Source organism: Ochotona curzoniae, unplaced genomic scaffold, assembly GCF_017591425.1.
Source record: "Ochotona curzoniae isolate NIBS_2020 unplaced genomic scaffold, NIBS_Ocur_1.0 scaffold_4506, whole genome shotgun sequence".
Classification (NCBI taxonomy): Eukaryota; Metazoa; Chordata; class Mammalia; order Lagomorpha; family Ochotonidae; genus Ochotona; species Ochotona curzoniae.
This window is the reverse complement of record NW_024467119.1, coordinates 59,469,304-59,484,538: the sequence shown is the minus strand read 5'-3', so window position 1 is coordinate 59,484,538 and position 15,235 is coordinate 59,469,304. Positions and strand designations below refer to the sequence as shown.

Below are 15,235 nucleotides of genomic sequence, written 5' to 3'. Positions count from 1 at the left end.
TGAAGCCAATGGACATTGGGAGGGCGACATCATCCTCGGATCAGTGAAATCGGCAGCATTTCAGAACTATCCAAACCACTTGGCCCCAATCCTCAGAACACGTACACATTGAGACTGAGCTGATATGAGGTGGTGGTTCCTCATTCCTGGGTACTGGGATGTGTGGAAAGTCGTGAGTTGTTTCCCCCTTTGTTTCTCCCCTTTCCCAGAAACAAGAATAGCAAATTTGGTAGCAATGAGCTCACCCAATTCTCCCTAAACATCAATCCTCCCCACCCTGATCAATCATGTAATCATTATTAAAAAATAAAATTTAAAAATAAAAAAAAAATAAAAAATTGGGCCTGGCACAGTGGCCTAGCGTCTAAATTCCTTGCTTGAATGCGCCGGGATCCCTTATGGGTGCCAGTTCTAATCCCGGCAGCCCCGTTTCCCATTCAGTCCCCGGCTTGTGGCCTGGGAAAGCAGTCGAGGACGGCCCAAGGCCTTGGGACCCTGCACCAGCATGGGAGATCTAGAAGAGACTGTGGGCTCCTGGCTTCGGATTGGCTGAGCTCTAGCCGTTGTGGTCACTTGGGGAGTGAATCATCGGACGGAAGATCTTTCTCTATCTTTCCTCCTCTTTGTATATCTGACTTTGCAATGAAAATAAATATTTTTTAAAAAAATTAAATTAAATTAAAAAAGGAAAAATCTAAGAACAATGAACTTTCCAATTGTAATGTACCACACTCTACTTATTATGTGTCTAAATTGTTAAATTCAAACCACTTTAATTCCCTACATAACAGGTCTCAAGAGTCAGCAATCCCAATCTATAATTAGTGTATTTATTCACTGCTATATTTATCTAATGAGGAACAGAAATGAAATATACACACAACCTAATATAAATTTGTTCCTAGAATTAAAAATTATACAAAGATCTTCTTAAATTCCATTTCAGCTTCCAAAACAATAAAAGGATATGAGCTATTTCTGGAACCCCATAAACACCTTGGTCTTTTTAGGCAGGAGCAGCTGAGCTCAACATATCAAGTACCAGAGCAAAAATTTAATAATCCAAGACCAGGAAAAAGACAACCCCAGTTTACCCAGCGGCACCATTTGGAGGTAGGCCAGACACTTAAAAGCCTTTCTAGCAAGCTGGATGGATACCAAGAAGCTTTTGCAGACACAGGACCCTTCTGAATTATGTATCAAGCCACAAACTAACACAACGGTCATCTATGTTTTTAAATAGCCAGTGTGAAAGGAAAATCAAAATGGAACAAAAATAGAAGTTCTAGTACAGTGCCAATGAATGAAAAGTCTTTCCTAGAAATGAGCTCTCCTGCTAAAGTAGCACTCATGGTCTCTCAGGCCATCTGTCACTTTGGTAACCTATTGAAACAATTTTTATTACTTTAAAATTCAAAGACATTATGAAATTATTAAAAACATCACTGAGTACTAAAACTTCACCCCTGTTGAAAACAGAATCCTATTTTTTACTCTTGTAATTTCACTTTCAAATCACATAGTTTCAACACAGTTTAAGTAGCTAAGAATGGGTATAGAGACCTGATTTTGCACTTTTTTCCAACAAATTTAATTCCCTTTAATTGTTCTGGAGAGAGCAGGAAAACAAAGTTTGTTTAGGAGTGGAAGATATCTTCTGAGCAGTCGTGAAGGAAATTCAGCTACAAGAATGTCTGATACTTCTGCGTCAAGCAACTGGAAATAATCTGACCTCTTCAAATTTAGCTCCCCTCCTGGTGGGTTTTTAAAACCCCATATTTTTGGGCGGAGGTAGGCATTGTGGCACAGCAGTTAAGACTTTCCTTAGGATACACAAAAACATGGGTCCCTGCTATACAAGTGAGCAACTCAGATGAAGTTCCAAGCCTGTGGCTTTGGCCTGGCCCGCTCTGGTTGCTGCAGGCACTGGGGAGTTAACCAGAAGCTGCAAGATCTCTCTGAATATGTCTCTCTGTCACTACATCTTTCAAATACCTGAAAACTTCAAAAAAACAACTATTCAATGTTCAAATAAACGCTACATGTGTTCTTCAGCACAGCCTCTTTTTCCTTGGTACAACACACAGAGCTTATTTAGACGTCACAGCTGTACATGCGCTCATTCCATGTCTGTTTGTGGCCTGAAGTCATCGCTTGGACACATCAATGGAAAGACCCGGGTTTCTCCCCTAGCTCGTGACCTTGAGCTAGCCAGTGGAACCTATACATGAGAAACAATACCCGGCCTGGGACGTCACTGCAAATTATTTTATTTCTCTAAGAGGTAAACGCTTGTATTGGTATTTTATAAAGACGCTTGGTGGTAAGGCACAGGTTATGCAGTCCCAGAGTTCTGTGTTTCTGAATTCTGCCTCTGTTGCTTGTTAGCAGGGTGCCTCTAGATCAGTTCTTTGATCTTGCCTGCATTGAGTTCCCTGGTAAGTTTAAGACAAGCCCCACTTCAGAGGACTGTTAGTAGCGAAGAAATGAGGCTATTTAACAGAGGCTCATTCAGTATACATCTAATCCACAACCATTCTGCTTGGTGCAGTACTGAACACAGTTCCTCTGTCCCACTATAAATGAGCCATATGCTGTGCCAGTCTCCAAGGACTAACAGACCACAACTTCACTGTAAAGCAACTGCATTTCAGGAAAATGCGAACTTTTCTACCTAGCTATCTCTGAACTCCTAGGCATCTAGTACGATTTTGTAAGCATGGTTAAGTGAATTTGCAAGAATGAATGCAGGTACAAAACTTTCTGAATACAGCAGATGATTCTGAATGAACAAGAGCACATTCCGGGTTAGCTGCATCGGAGGGAAGCATACAGGAAGGCCGCAGATGAGAGAATGACTGGAAGAGATGGTGTGTATGCTATAAGACCTGGTGACAGGTATGAGCTTGAAAGAACTGCTTTGGGTTCACTCAAAATCCGGGTGGGTTAACATCTGTGGACCTTCGTTCTGGATAAAACAGAAGGGTGCTCGCTTTATTTATCTCGCAGTATGGCTGTGATGAAATCCAATCACATGACAATATAATTAGGGCTACAAAAATATGAATATATAAGCTACATAATGACTACTTACCACCCACCTGCCTACAAACCTAATTGTGAGGATGTTAACACCCAATCACCAGAAAAGCAGACATCATCTAGGTCTAGTGCAAACAGTCAAAAAATATTTGGCAAAAATATCATCTCGTGTCGGCTAAGCAGGTGCTGTGCCTCTCCTAATACAGAGATTCCCGCAGCAGGTTTATTTAGCGGCATCTTGAAAGGCTGAGACCCCAGCAGGTTAGAAGTGCCCTTTCCCTCTCCAGTCCCAACTCTGACAAGCACCACCCACGTCAGGTGCCTTTGTAGTTCGCCAAGCGAGAGTCACCTCTGCCTTGCCCTGGAGAAGGTGACCGCCCGGCCACCCACCTCGTCCCGGTGCCGGGTGCCGTGCCCCGTTGCTCGCCCCTCGCCTCAGCCCACGTCCCGGACCCTCACGTCTCTCCCTCGCCCGGCGCCCCCCCGTCCCTGCTTCCCGTCACGTACGCAGCGCGCTGGGAGGCGCCCAGGAGGCACGGACCCGGCCGCGACTAACTCACCAGCCCGCCGGGCGGGAGCCTCCCAGCGCAGCAGTTCCTGGAGGCCCTGGGATCCACTGCCTTCCAAAGTCCTAAGGCAGCAGCCGCAGCCTCTCCAGGAACGCCGAGACGGACGACTGCGGGAGGCCAAGTGGCCGGCGAGGAGGAGTCCACGGAGGGCGGGCCGTTCCGGTGAGCCCTCCTCCGTCCTGCGAACGCGCAGTCCCGCCGGGAGCAGCCGGGGAGCCCCGCCCCGGCCGCTGGAGCCCCGCCCCGGCCGCTGGAGCCCCGCCCCGGCCGCTGGAGCCCCGCCCCGGCCGCTGGAGCCCCGCCCCGGCCGCTGGAGCCCCGCCTCTACTCTCGGACGCCCCGCCCCCGCGGGCGCATGCGTACTTACAGTCTTGTTTTGACACTTGCAGGCCCTCCGGGATGGGCGGGAGCAAATGTCGCGAGACTTGGGCGGCAAGCCGCCTCCGGTAGCTAGCGATGGCGAGCCTGGGGACTGAGGCTGAGCGGGAGCCGCTGCTAGGCCCCCGCGCCCCCGGAAGCAGGTGAGCGGATGCTGGTGGAAGGGCCCCCCACCTCGAGGCGCTAGGTCCTTCCCAAAGGCTTGCCGCCTCCGCCCAAGCGCTCCTTGCCACAGGCGGATCCCGCCGCGGCGGGCGCCGGCTCAGCAGCCTCACGAGCCCGAGGAGGTTCGCTCCGGACCTTGGGGAATGGGCTTCGAAACGCGTGGTGCGGTGAGCCAGTGGGTTTGGAATGTCCACCTCGAGAGACGGGCTCTCCGGGATGATTGACCTTTCTTGGAAATAGAGAAGAATTGGGGTAGGGCAGCAATGACGGGTCCTGGACATATCTGTGGGAGGAGGGGTGAGAAAAGGGACATCTTTAGGGACGCTCGGCGTCTTCGCAACAAAGTTGCTAGGTCACAGAAACTCGTGGCAGAATTTGGCGTTTGGTTGTGCACAGCCTCTGCGAGCAGAGTGTCCTGGGAGCGGCAGCTTAGCTGGGATCCTGCAGCCTTGAGGAAGTTACTTGCTGTGCGCTCCGGTCACCGACCTGTGTGTGGGAATGTTCTGCGATGAGGCATGAGGACCTCTTACAGGTGTTCGTGTGTGGGTGGTGTGGAAGGGCCTCTGTAGGTCGGTTATCCCAGGGCCCCTTGAGGGGACACACCGACGGTAGAGAAATCCCAGCTGCCTCTTTGGTAACAATGAAGGAACCAAGATCCTGCATTCCGCATTTGGCCTCTTAAAGCTGGTCACTTCCTAATATTAGCATTGACCTACCCAATTGCCCCATATCTTCTGCAAGTTTGTTAACCATCATAACAGCAACAGCCATCTCAAATGTACTCACCCTTGTCCTATGCAAATAAAAAATAACTTTTTAAGCACTAAAGAGGTGTGTTTGTATTGTAATTCTTTCCATTTTGGTTATTTTGACCTTGGTTTACAGGCAATGATTCAGAAATGTTTATAATTCATCTCATACATTCCCAAATGTGTGTGTGGATATATGTAAGATATATATAATCATTAGCCATGTATATATATATAAAACCATATATATATAACCATTAACAAGCTAATCAGATAGCATTTTATTTGGGATATGGTCATATCAGAAACAAACTGGTTAGCCTTAAGCTTTGTGTAACCATATTGATTTTTGCTTACTTGTTCTTTTTCAGCACCAAACCTTTTTTTAACCACTTTGAAACCTTTCAGAAAATGTATTTTCTCTAGTTTTAGGGTTACTCAGTGTTTGGGTTGTGTTCTTAGAGCATAGATGTAGCTGCATGACTTTGAACTCATAAACTTTGGCATTTGTTTTTTTCAGAATAGGTTTTTTTGCTTCTTGTTTTTTGTCTTTTTCTGCCGAATGTAGGATCCTTGAGTTATGGTTCCGTGTGACCTTACAGTACATTCTGTAATCCCTCACAAATTTGTTTAAAGAGAGAATCTGAAGTGAGCGTTTGGCCCGGTGGTTAAGACACTGCTTGGGATACCCACAGCCTATGTTGGGGTAGCCATGTGCAAGCCATGGTTGCAACACCAACTTCCTGTTAGTGCACATCCTGGGAGACGACAGGTGGTTACACAGGCACCTAGGGCACTACTGCGCATGCAGGTGACCCAGACTGAGTTCCAGGCACCTGGTTTTGGCCTCACTCAACCCTGCTGCTACTGACACCTGCAGAGTCAATCGGCACAAAGATGATCTCTCTGCCTTTAGAATTAATAAACAAGTAAGAAAATCTTAGGTGTGTGGGCATTTAGTCTAATGGTTGAGATGCCACTATACCTGGGTTTAATACCTAGCGTGGCTCTTGACTCTGGTTTCCTGCTAAGGTATGACCTGGGAGGCAGCAGGTGACGTTACAAGTTACGACTCAAATGGTGAAGTCCCTGCTGCTCACATAGCAGACCTGGATGAAGTTCTTGGTTTATTGCAGAAATGTTTAGCAGGTAACACCGTGAAAGACTTAGTTTTACTTAAAGGAGCATCTCAGATGGAAAGCTAATACCATCAGTGATAAGAGAAAGAAATTTTATTTATTTAGAACATTTATTTTATTTTTATTACAAAGTCAAATATACAAAGAGGAGGAGAGGCTGAGAGGATGACCTTCTGTCCAATGATTCACTCCCCAAGTGAGCACAACAGCTGGTGCTGTGCCGATCCAAAGCTAGGATCCAGGAACTTCTTCCAGGTCTCCCACACGGATGCAGGGTCCCAAAGCTTTGGGCCATCCTAGACAGCTTTCCCAGGCCACAACCAGGGAGCTGGATGGCACTTTCAAGGCGAGAACTTTAGCCATTAGGCCACACTGCCAGGCCGGAGAAAGAAATTTTAAAAAGCTAAACAACGGCCCAGCACGGTAGCTCAGTGTCTAAAGCCTTACTTTGCAGGCACCATGATCCCAAACTGCTACAAGTTCATACTTCAATTGCTCCACTTCTCATCCCAGCTCCCTGCTTGTGGCCTGGGAAAGCAGTCAGGAACAGCCCAAAGCCTTAGGACCCTGCACTCCTGTGGGAGACCTGGAGCAAAGTTCCTGGTTCCTGGCTTCAGATTGGCATAGCACCAGCCGTTGCTTTCACTTGGGGAGTGAATTATCGTATGGAAGATCTTCCTCTCTGTATCTCCTCTGTATATCTGACTTTCCAATAAAAATAAATAAATCTTTAAAAATTATGATTATCTAATTTTATTAGTCCTTCTCTATTTAATAATTACCATTTAAAGGGAAATATTTATTAAAAAATTTTTATTTGCAAGTCAGAAAAACAGATTTCCCAGACACCAGTTAATTCGCCAAATGCCCACAATGACTGAAATGGACCAGTCTTCCTCTTGGTTGCTTTGTCTGTAAAGTAGATAAATATTTTAAAATAAACATTTTAAAAGTGTTTTAAAATATTTCTCTTCTTCCTTCTTTATACCATTTCTGACCTTATAATATTTAAAATAAATTTCTGTTTGGCATACTGATTTGACAGCTCTAAGGACTTATTTTAGAGAAGCATCTAGGGACCAGTGAGGTGGAATAGCATGATAATCCTCCATCTGTGGCACTGGCATGCCTTATGGGTGCTATTTTATGTCCTAATTGCTGTGCTTCAAAAGCAGCTCAATTCCTGCATATGCTTGGGAAAGCAGCAAAGGATGGCTCAAGTCCTTGGGCCCTAGCACCCACATGTGAGACCAGGAAGAAGCTCCTGATTCCTGGCTTCTGGTCACCCCAGCTCTGGCTGATATGAGGAATGAACCAGCAGATGACCTCTCTGTGTTTCCTCCTCTTTCTTTAAATTCTGCCTTTCCAGTAAAAATAAATAAATCTTAAAAAGGAGAAAATAATCTAAAGGGTTAGTTTTTGATTTAGTAGTTAAGATGCTCACATCCCATACTGGAGTGCTCAGTTCAAGTCCCAGCTCCATTTCCCATTCTAGCTTCCAGCTAATGTATGTCATTGGAGGCAGCAGGCAGTATCTTATTTACATCCTATCACCCACGTGCGAGACCCAAATTGTGTTCCTGGTCCCTTGGCTTTGGCCTGGCCCAGGTCTAGCTACCTCAGGTATTTGAGGTATAAGATGGGAGATCAGAGATTTCTTTTTCTACTATTTATTTATTTATTTATTTATTTTTAAGATTATTTTATTTGAAAGTATTAGGGAGAGACAGAAAGACATCTTCCATCTACCGGTTCACCTTCCAGGGGCTGCCATGGCCAGTGCTGGGTTGGTCCAAAACCAGGAGCCAGGAGTTTTCTTCCAGGTCTCCCATGTGGGTGCAGTGGCCAAGGACCTTGGATCATGCTCTCTACTTTCCCAGGCCATTAGCAGGAAGCTGCATGGGAAGCGGAGAAACTGAGGCAGGAACCAGTGCCCATATGGGATGCCAGTGTCGCTGGCTGAGGATTAGTATGTGTAACACTGCATCAGTTTCTCTTTACCTTTTAAATTAATGAAAACAAATAATAAATAATAATCTTTTTAGAAATAATTTTGAAACACAAGACATTTTGATTGTTATGTTTTCCTTAATTGAAAACAGAATGCTAACATTAAGCTAAATCCTTTTAAGCATGAGTGTATAAGTGAACAGATAATACACACTTGTATATTGATTGCTTAATGAAAATAGAATGTCCTACTTAGCATACTTGCTATTAATCCAGGTCAGAAGTCTGAGACCTATCCAGAATCTAAACCCAGGCTGAGGTGTTGATTTTTCCTTTCTTTTCCTGATAGGTTATCTGGTAATCATATTTGAGCAAAGTCATGTATTACAGGAGGGTTTAAAGCTTGGAATGTTTTGAGTTTATGTTAAATCTTTCTCTTATGTTAATTTTCTGAAATGCTAAGCCAAAATAGCTTCTTCAGGTTAATGTACTGCCATCAAGTAAAGCATGTTAGAATGATGAGAATAATTGTATTTACTACATTGTAGCTCTGTTTTCCCCTTGTGGGAGATCTAGTTATCACTGATTTGATTTATCTTGATAAAGTTTAGTCTATTTTATTGTCTTAAATTTTCAGTACTTTTGATTAATAAATGCATATGTGCAATGATAGCAGAATAATTGTTTTGTGAAATAATTTGCCATTTTTAGCTAATTCATGTCTTTTTGGTTTTCGTGATGTGTAAATACAAAAATAATAACTTATAAATAAAACAGTGCAACATGACTAATATTAGTACATTATAGCTTTTTCATATAATTTTCATGAATTTTGAGGGAGAGAAAATAAAATTGTTAACGTAAATTCCTTGTTTTTTAAATTATTAATTACATTGCATTATGTGACACAGTGTTATGGGCACTGGGATTCCCCCCGACCCCTCCCCGAACCCTCTCCTTATGGTGGATTTCTCCACCTTGTTGCATTACCACAGTTCAAAATCAGTTGGGGTTATTTCATTGGAAGTATTTACCAAGCATAAAGTCCAGTGTCTTATTATCCTAGTGTGTTCAATGATTTCTTGGTGAGACCATCTCTGGTTTGAAGGTAAAGCCAGCAAAGAATCATCCCAATCAATTAAAAGCCCCGACATAACATCAACAACCATTTACAACCTTATGGCATTAACTGACATGGTATTGATTGACAGTATGTTAATAAGAAAATGTGAGTTCTTAACTAAGATTTATTTATTTTGTTGGAAAGGCAGATGTACAGAGAGGAGGAGAGATAGAAAGAAAGATCTTCTGTCTGATGATTCACTCCCCAAGAGACAGCAATGGCCAGTGCTGTGCTGATCCGAAGCCAGGAGCCAGGAAATTCTTTCCAGGTCTCCCTCATGGGTGCAGGGTCCCAAAGCTTTGGGTCATCCTCAACTGCTTTCCCAGGCCACAAGCAGGGAGCTGGATGGGAATGGGGCTTCTGGGATTAGATCCGGCGCCCATATGGGATCCTGCCACGTTCAAGGCAAGGACCTTAACCATTATGCTATTATGCCGGGCTCCTGTTAACATAAATTCTAACACATGGAGGCTGAAAGCTTGGGACCAGCCATATTTCAGACTTCTGACTCTTTCAGATTTTGAAATATTTGCATATAGAGATATAATAGAGGTAGCACTCAAGTCTAAACGAATTTAATTTCTGTTTCATATATTTCTTACATAGTCTGAAGATATTCCTGGATAGTATTCTCAGTGGGCTCAGTATCTGACTCTAACCTATCATGTGAAGTCCCATGTAGAGTTCTCCATCTTATTAGCAGCAAAGCATTTTGAATTTTGGAGCAGTTAGGATTTTGGATTTTTGGATTAGGGATTTTCAACCTGTACTACTTTTTTTTTCGTTTCACCTAGAGAAGCAGACGTTATAGAAACTGAAGAACACTATAGAAGCCGATGGAGATCTATTAGGGTTCTGTATCTTACTATGTTTCTCAGCAGTGTGGGTAAGTATTAGAAACTATTCGTGATTTTATATATTCAAAGATGATGACCTGTTTTAGCCTCATCAAAATAGCCTTTTATTGTACTAAAAGTATAATTCAATTTTACCATGTTATAATTTTTTAGACGATTCATTTTTTTTTATTTGAAAGCTAGAGTCACAGAGAGGAGAGACAGAGGAAAATCATCAATCCACTGGCTCACTCCCCAAATGCCACACTGGCCAGAGCTGAGTTGATTCAAAGCGAGAAGCCAGGAGCCAGGATCCAGGAGCTTCTTTCTGTGTCTCCCATATCCAGGGACTTGGACCATCCTCAGCTGCTTTCCCAGGCCATGAGCAGGGACCTGGGTGGAAATGAGGCAGCCAGCGCATGAATTGGTGCCTACATGGGATGCCGGCACTTGTAGGCAGAGAATTGGCTTTTGAACCACTCACTTCCTCATGTTGTCATTTTATAAGAGGAATAAAATGCTGACATAGGCTGTAACATGGATAAATTTTGATAACATTAAGTGAAAGAAGCCAGGCTTAAAAACCATATAACATATGATCCTTTCATTTGGAAATTCAGAATGGGAAACTGTAACATAGGAAGTGGTTGCTTAGGACTGGTGAGAGAGGAAGTGCTGGGTATCAGGGCAATAGCAAAAGCTTGTCGGGTTTCTTTTTGAGCTGTGTGAAAATCTTCTTAAATTATTTGTCATTAAAGTTGTGTATGTCCATAGTTATCCTACAAGCCATTCACTTATATGCTTTAAATTGATTAATTATGTACTATATGCATTATACCTTAATGAAGCTATTTGTGTAAAATACACTTTCTAGGGTTTTTTTTTAGTAGATTTGTGTAACATGTAAAATTAACAATTTTAAGAATTTCAGTTCTTAAGTAGTAAAGGCTGATAGACATAATGAATTTGCTTTAAAGATATGGTCATCTTGAAGTAAACTGATTCTTTACAGACACTGCCCATTTAGATGATGCTTTTGCTTCTTCCTAGTATTCACCACAGTGAATTATCTTTCCCAGCCATACAGACTGGAGCCTGATACTCCTGTCTAATTAAGTGAGCTGTCTTTTATTTATTTCTGCTAAAAACAAACAAACAAAAAATGTGGGGGCCTGGCATGGTAGCCTGGTGGCTAACGTCCTCACCTTGCATGTGCTGGGATCCCATGTGGGTACCAGTTTTAATCCCAGAAGCCCCGGTTCCCATCCAGCTCCCTGCCTGTGGCCTGGAAAAGCAGTTGAGGTTGGCTCAAAGCCTTGGGATCCTGCACCCACATGGGAGATCTGGAGGAAGTTCCTGGCTCCTGACTTCAGATTGGCTCAGCTCCTGCCATGGCAGCTGCTTGGGGAGTGAATCATTAGACAGAAGATCTTCCTCTCTGTTTCTCCTCCTCTCTGTATATCTAACTTTCCCATATAAATAAATAAATAAATCTGAAAAAAAGAGAGAGAAGTGAATAAAACTGGGGCCAGCATTGTGGCACAATGGGTTAAACCACTGCTTATGCTGCCCATAGCCCATATTGGAATGTATGTTCCAGTCCTTGGTCCCATGCTGCCTGTTAGACTCCAGGATGGAGTTAATGGCCATTGGCTTCCTCCTGGCCCATACCTGGCTGTTGCTGCTGTTTGGAAAGTAAGCCAACAATGGAAGATTTATTTCTGTATGTCTCTCCCCACGTCACTCTGATTTCCAAGTAAATATATTTTTCAAAAAGATTTTATTGAAAAGAAAGATTGACAGAGGGAAGGAGAGGCAGAGAGAGGGAAACATCCCATCTGCTGGTTTAATCCCCAGATAGCCACAACAGAGGGAGCTGAACCAATTTGAAGCCAGGAGCCAGGAACTTCTTCAGGTTTTCCATGCTGGTGCAGGGTCCCAAGGCTTTGGGCTATCCTTGACTGTTTTCCCAGATCACAAGCAGGGAGCTGAATAGAAAGTGTAGCAACCAGGATATGAACCGATGCCCACATGTGATCCTGCTGTATACAAAGTGAAGATATAGCCACAAGGCTATTGCACAGGGCCCTTCAAGTAATGATTTATTTTTTAAACTGAATAAAGCTTTCAGTAATTTCCATTTGCAGTAAAAACCTGTGGGTGTGAAGAAATAGGTCTTCTGCTTGAATACATTCATTAAGGTCACAGACACTCTAGCTGTATGTTATTTTCAGGCCTTTAGTGTTCATTATCTTTCTGACAATTAAAAAAATCTCATTATTTGATAAAGTTGACCTTTATCCATACATTTGTAGATCTAGAATGAGATTTTGAAGTTCATACTTTAGGGGTTGGTGTTTAATGTAGCAGTTTAGGTGCCCATTTCCCATATTGGTGAACCTGGGTTCTAGTCCTGGCTTAGGCTCCTGACTCTGCCTTCTTGCTAAGGCAAACCCTGGGAAGCCTGGGAAATGGCCTGTGTGGTCGGGTTCCCGCCACCCACAAGGGAAACCTGTAGCATATTCCCAGATTCTAGCCTCAGTGCCAGCCTACCCTCTGGCCATTTGGACATCAAACCAGCAGATGGGAACTCTCTGTGCTTCATCTCTTTGCCTCTGAAATACATTAATTAAATGAAAAAATAAAACCCATGCTGTATATCCAAAAATTGTATCTGCAATGGTGATTAAGCCACTGTCAGACTAACCAAATTTGCTTCTTTACAGGATTTTCTATTGTGATCATGTCAATATGGCCGTATCTCCAAAAGGTTTGTATATTTTAATCTATTTTGAAGTAATATTTCCCAGAGACTCTCTTTAGAATTTGTGGTTTTCATCTGTACTAAAATAACTTGAGATAACTGTGCCTCGAAAGAGCCTTGTAAGTAAAAAGATCCTATGATTTTCCTTATGCAAAACAGAAGAATTTTGAAGTAAAATAGGTGCTATAGTGGGAAAACAGAATTATACCTAGAAAGTCTCAGGCAAATGTAGATGTATGGTCACCTACTTACCAGCCACTTTTTCATCCTGCCACTGTCTCTTTCCTAATATAAAACAAACTAAACTGAACCTAGCTCAGACTCCCCAAATACATAGATGGTAGTTCGGAGGAATAATTTCATCCTATTCTCATTAAATTATTTTGGGTGGCCAAATAACATTGTAAAAAAATCATGTGGTCATCTCTCAGGCTCCTCAGGTCTTTGCATGCTTTTTTCCTTTTATTCTCCTGTCTTCTCTGCATCCCTTCCTGCCCGCTTCCTCCTTAAAGACTTTGCTTCAGTTCCGCTCTCTGGAAAGCTTTCTCTGACATCCTTCATCCTAGAGTGGTATGAAGGTGTTTCTATCTATAGATCCAGCCAACTATAGAATGAAAGTATTTGAAGAAAATTGCATCACAATTGAAGACGTAGATGTTTTTCCTTGCCCTTATTCTTTAAACAATGTAGTATGACATTTACACTTTATTAAATATTTTAAGTTATTTAGACATGACCTAGAAGATTTGAGAAGCCAACAGAGACTTTGGTCAGTAGGGGGTCTAGAACAGTCCCCTGATGATTGAAAAACAGCTGTACATGGGCCCGGCGCGGTGGCGCAGTGATTAAGGTCCTCGCCTTGCATGCCCGGGATCCCATATGGGCGCCGGTTCTAATCCCGGCGGCCCCTCTTCCCATCCAGCTCCCTGCCTGTGGCCTGGGAAAGCAGCAGAGGACGGCCCAAAGCTTTGGGAACCTGCACCCGTGTGGGAGACCCAGAAGAGGCTCTTGGCTTCGGATCGGCATAGCATCGACTGTTGCGCTCACTTGGGGAGTGAATCATTGGACGAAAGATCTTCCTCTCTGTCTCTCCTCTCTGTATATCCGCCTTTCCAATAAAAAATAAATAAATCTTTAAAAAAAAAAAACAGCTGTACATCCATACTCCACTATCAAGGTATATACTCTTTGCATCAAACATTTGAAAACTCCTAAATGAATACATTTATTGAATACATTAATTAATTACTAGTCCTTTGGTAATACAACGTGTCTTTCCTGGCAAAAACAGTATGATTTAGCTTTTTAAAGATATAATAATACCATTTGCCAGGCACACCTTTTATATGCACCATTTTTTGATGTTCATAATAACCCTGGAAAGTGTCACTTTTCATTCTTGTTTGACAAATGAAGAATGCAAGTTCAGAAAAGATAGGTGCATGCCCATGACCACGTATCCAGAAAACAACAGAATCAAGACTATCCAAACAAAAGATTGACTCTCAAACACATTTCTGTGTCACATACTAATTTTTAAATGATTGATGTAAGGCTAGCGTTTCTTTTAAGAGAGATTATGCCAAATATTACTTAGCTTCACAGCCATCTGTATGGGGTCAGTGTGTGATGTACTGAGTGAAGCCACCATCTAGGATGCTGGCATCGCCAAAAGCATCAGTTTTCTCTACCTCTATCTCTAATCCAGCTGCCTGCTAATATACCTGAAAAAAAGCAGTGGTAGGGCCTAGTATGATAGCCTAGTGGCTAAAGTCCTCACCTTGCATGTGCCGGGATCCCATATGGGCACCAGTTCTAATCCCGGCAGCTCCGCTTCCCATCCAGCTCCCTATTTGTGGCCTGGGAAAGCAGTGGAGGATGGCCCAGCACCTTGGGATCCTGCACCCATGAGGGAGGCTCGCCCGTGTGGGAGACCCGGAGGAAGTTCCTGGCTCCTGGCTTCAGATAAGCTCAGTTCTGGTGTTCTGGTCACTTTGGGAGTGAATCATTTGGATGGAGAATCTTCCTCTCTCTCTCTCTCCTCCTCTCTGTATGTCTGACTTTCCAATAGGGAAAAGGAATCAATCTTTAAAAAAAGTTTTTTTAAAGTCAGTGGAAGATGGCCCAAATACTTGGGCCCCTGTGACCAAAGTGACCAAAGTAGAGTTCTGGTTTCCTGACTTTGGCGTGGTGCATTCCGGGCTGTTGTAGCTATTTGGGTAATGAAACAGCAAATGGAAAAATCTCTGTCTTTCTCTGCCTGCCCTTTCTCTCTCTGTAACTATCCATTCAAAGAAATAAACCAAAGAGCCATCTCTGAGACAGATAAATGTAAGCATATCTTGCTATCCCTCCTAAAAGATAAACAAATTTGGTAATACTGTGAATTTGTACTTCCCCGGTCCTGGGTGATAGGCATTAGTCACGTGATTCCGTAAGTTGTGTTGTCCACAAATGGAATTGATCTAAAGGGAGGCTCACTCTTCACACCCAGATTTTGAACAGAAATGGTAGATTTAT

At 43.2% G+C, this 15,235-nt stretch overlaps 2 protein-coding genes across 9 annotated transcripts in view; one reads left to right on the top strand and one right to left on the bottom strand.

Moving 5' to 3' along the window:
* ABHD18 (abhydrolase domain containing 18) overlaps positions 1-3,712 on the bottom strand; it is a 50,619-nt gene extending 46,907 nt beyond the window's left edge. For both annotated transcript variants that reach the window (XM_040967013.1, XM_040967014.1), the window contains exon 1: positions 3,603-3,712. The gene's annotated coding sequence lies outside the window, so the exon portion shown is untranslated. The remainder of the gene's footprint in view (positions 1-3,602) is intronic.
* Positions 3,713-4,026: 314 nt separating this feature from the next.
* The window catches only part of MFSD8 (major facilitator superfamily domain containing 8), a 40,765-nt gene continuing 29,556 nt past the window's right edge, over positions 4,027-15,235 (top strand). For all 7 annotated transcript variants that reach the window (XM_040967027.1, XM_040967024.1, XM_040967026.1 and 4 more), the window contains exons 1-3: positions 4,027-4,132; positions 9,910-10,001; positions 12,678-12,721. In XM_040967027.1, coding sequence (XP_040822961.1) covers positions 4,068-4,132; positions 9,910-10,001; positions 12,678-12,721 — 201 coding nt within the window. In that variant the 5' untranslated portion in view covers positions 4,027-4,067. The remainder of the gene's footprint in view (positions 4,133-9,909; positions 10,002-12,677; positions 12,722-15,235) is intronic.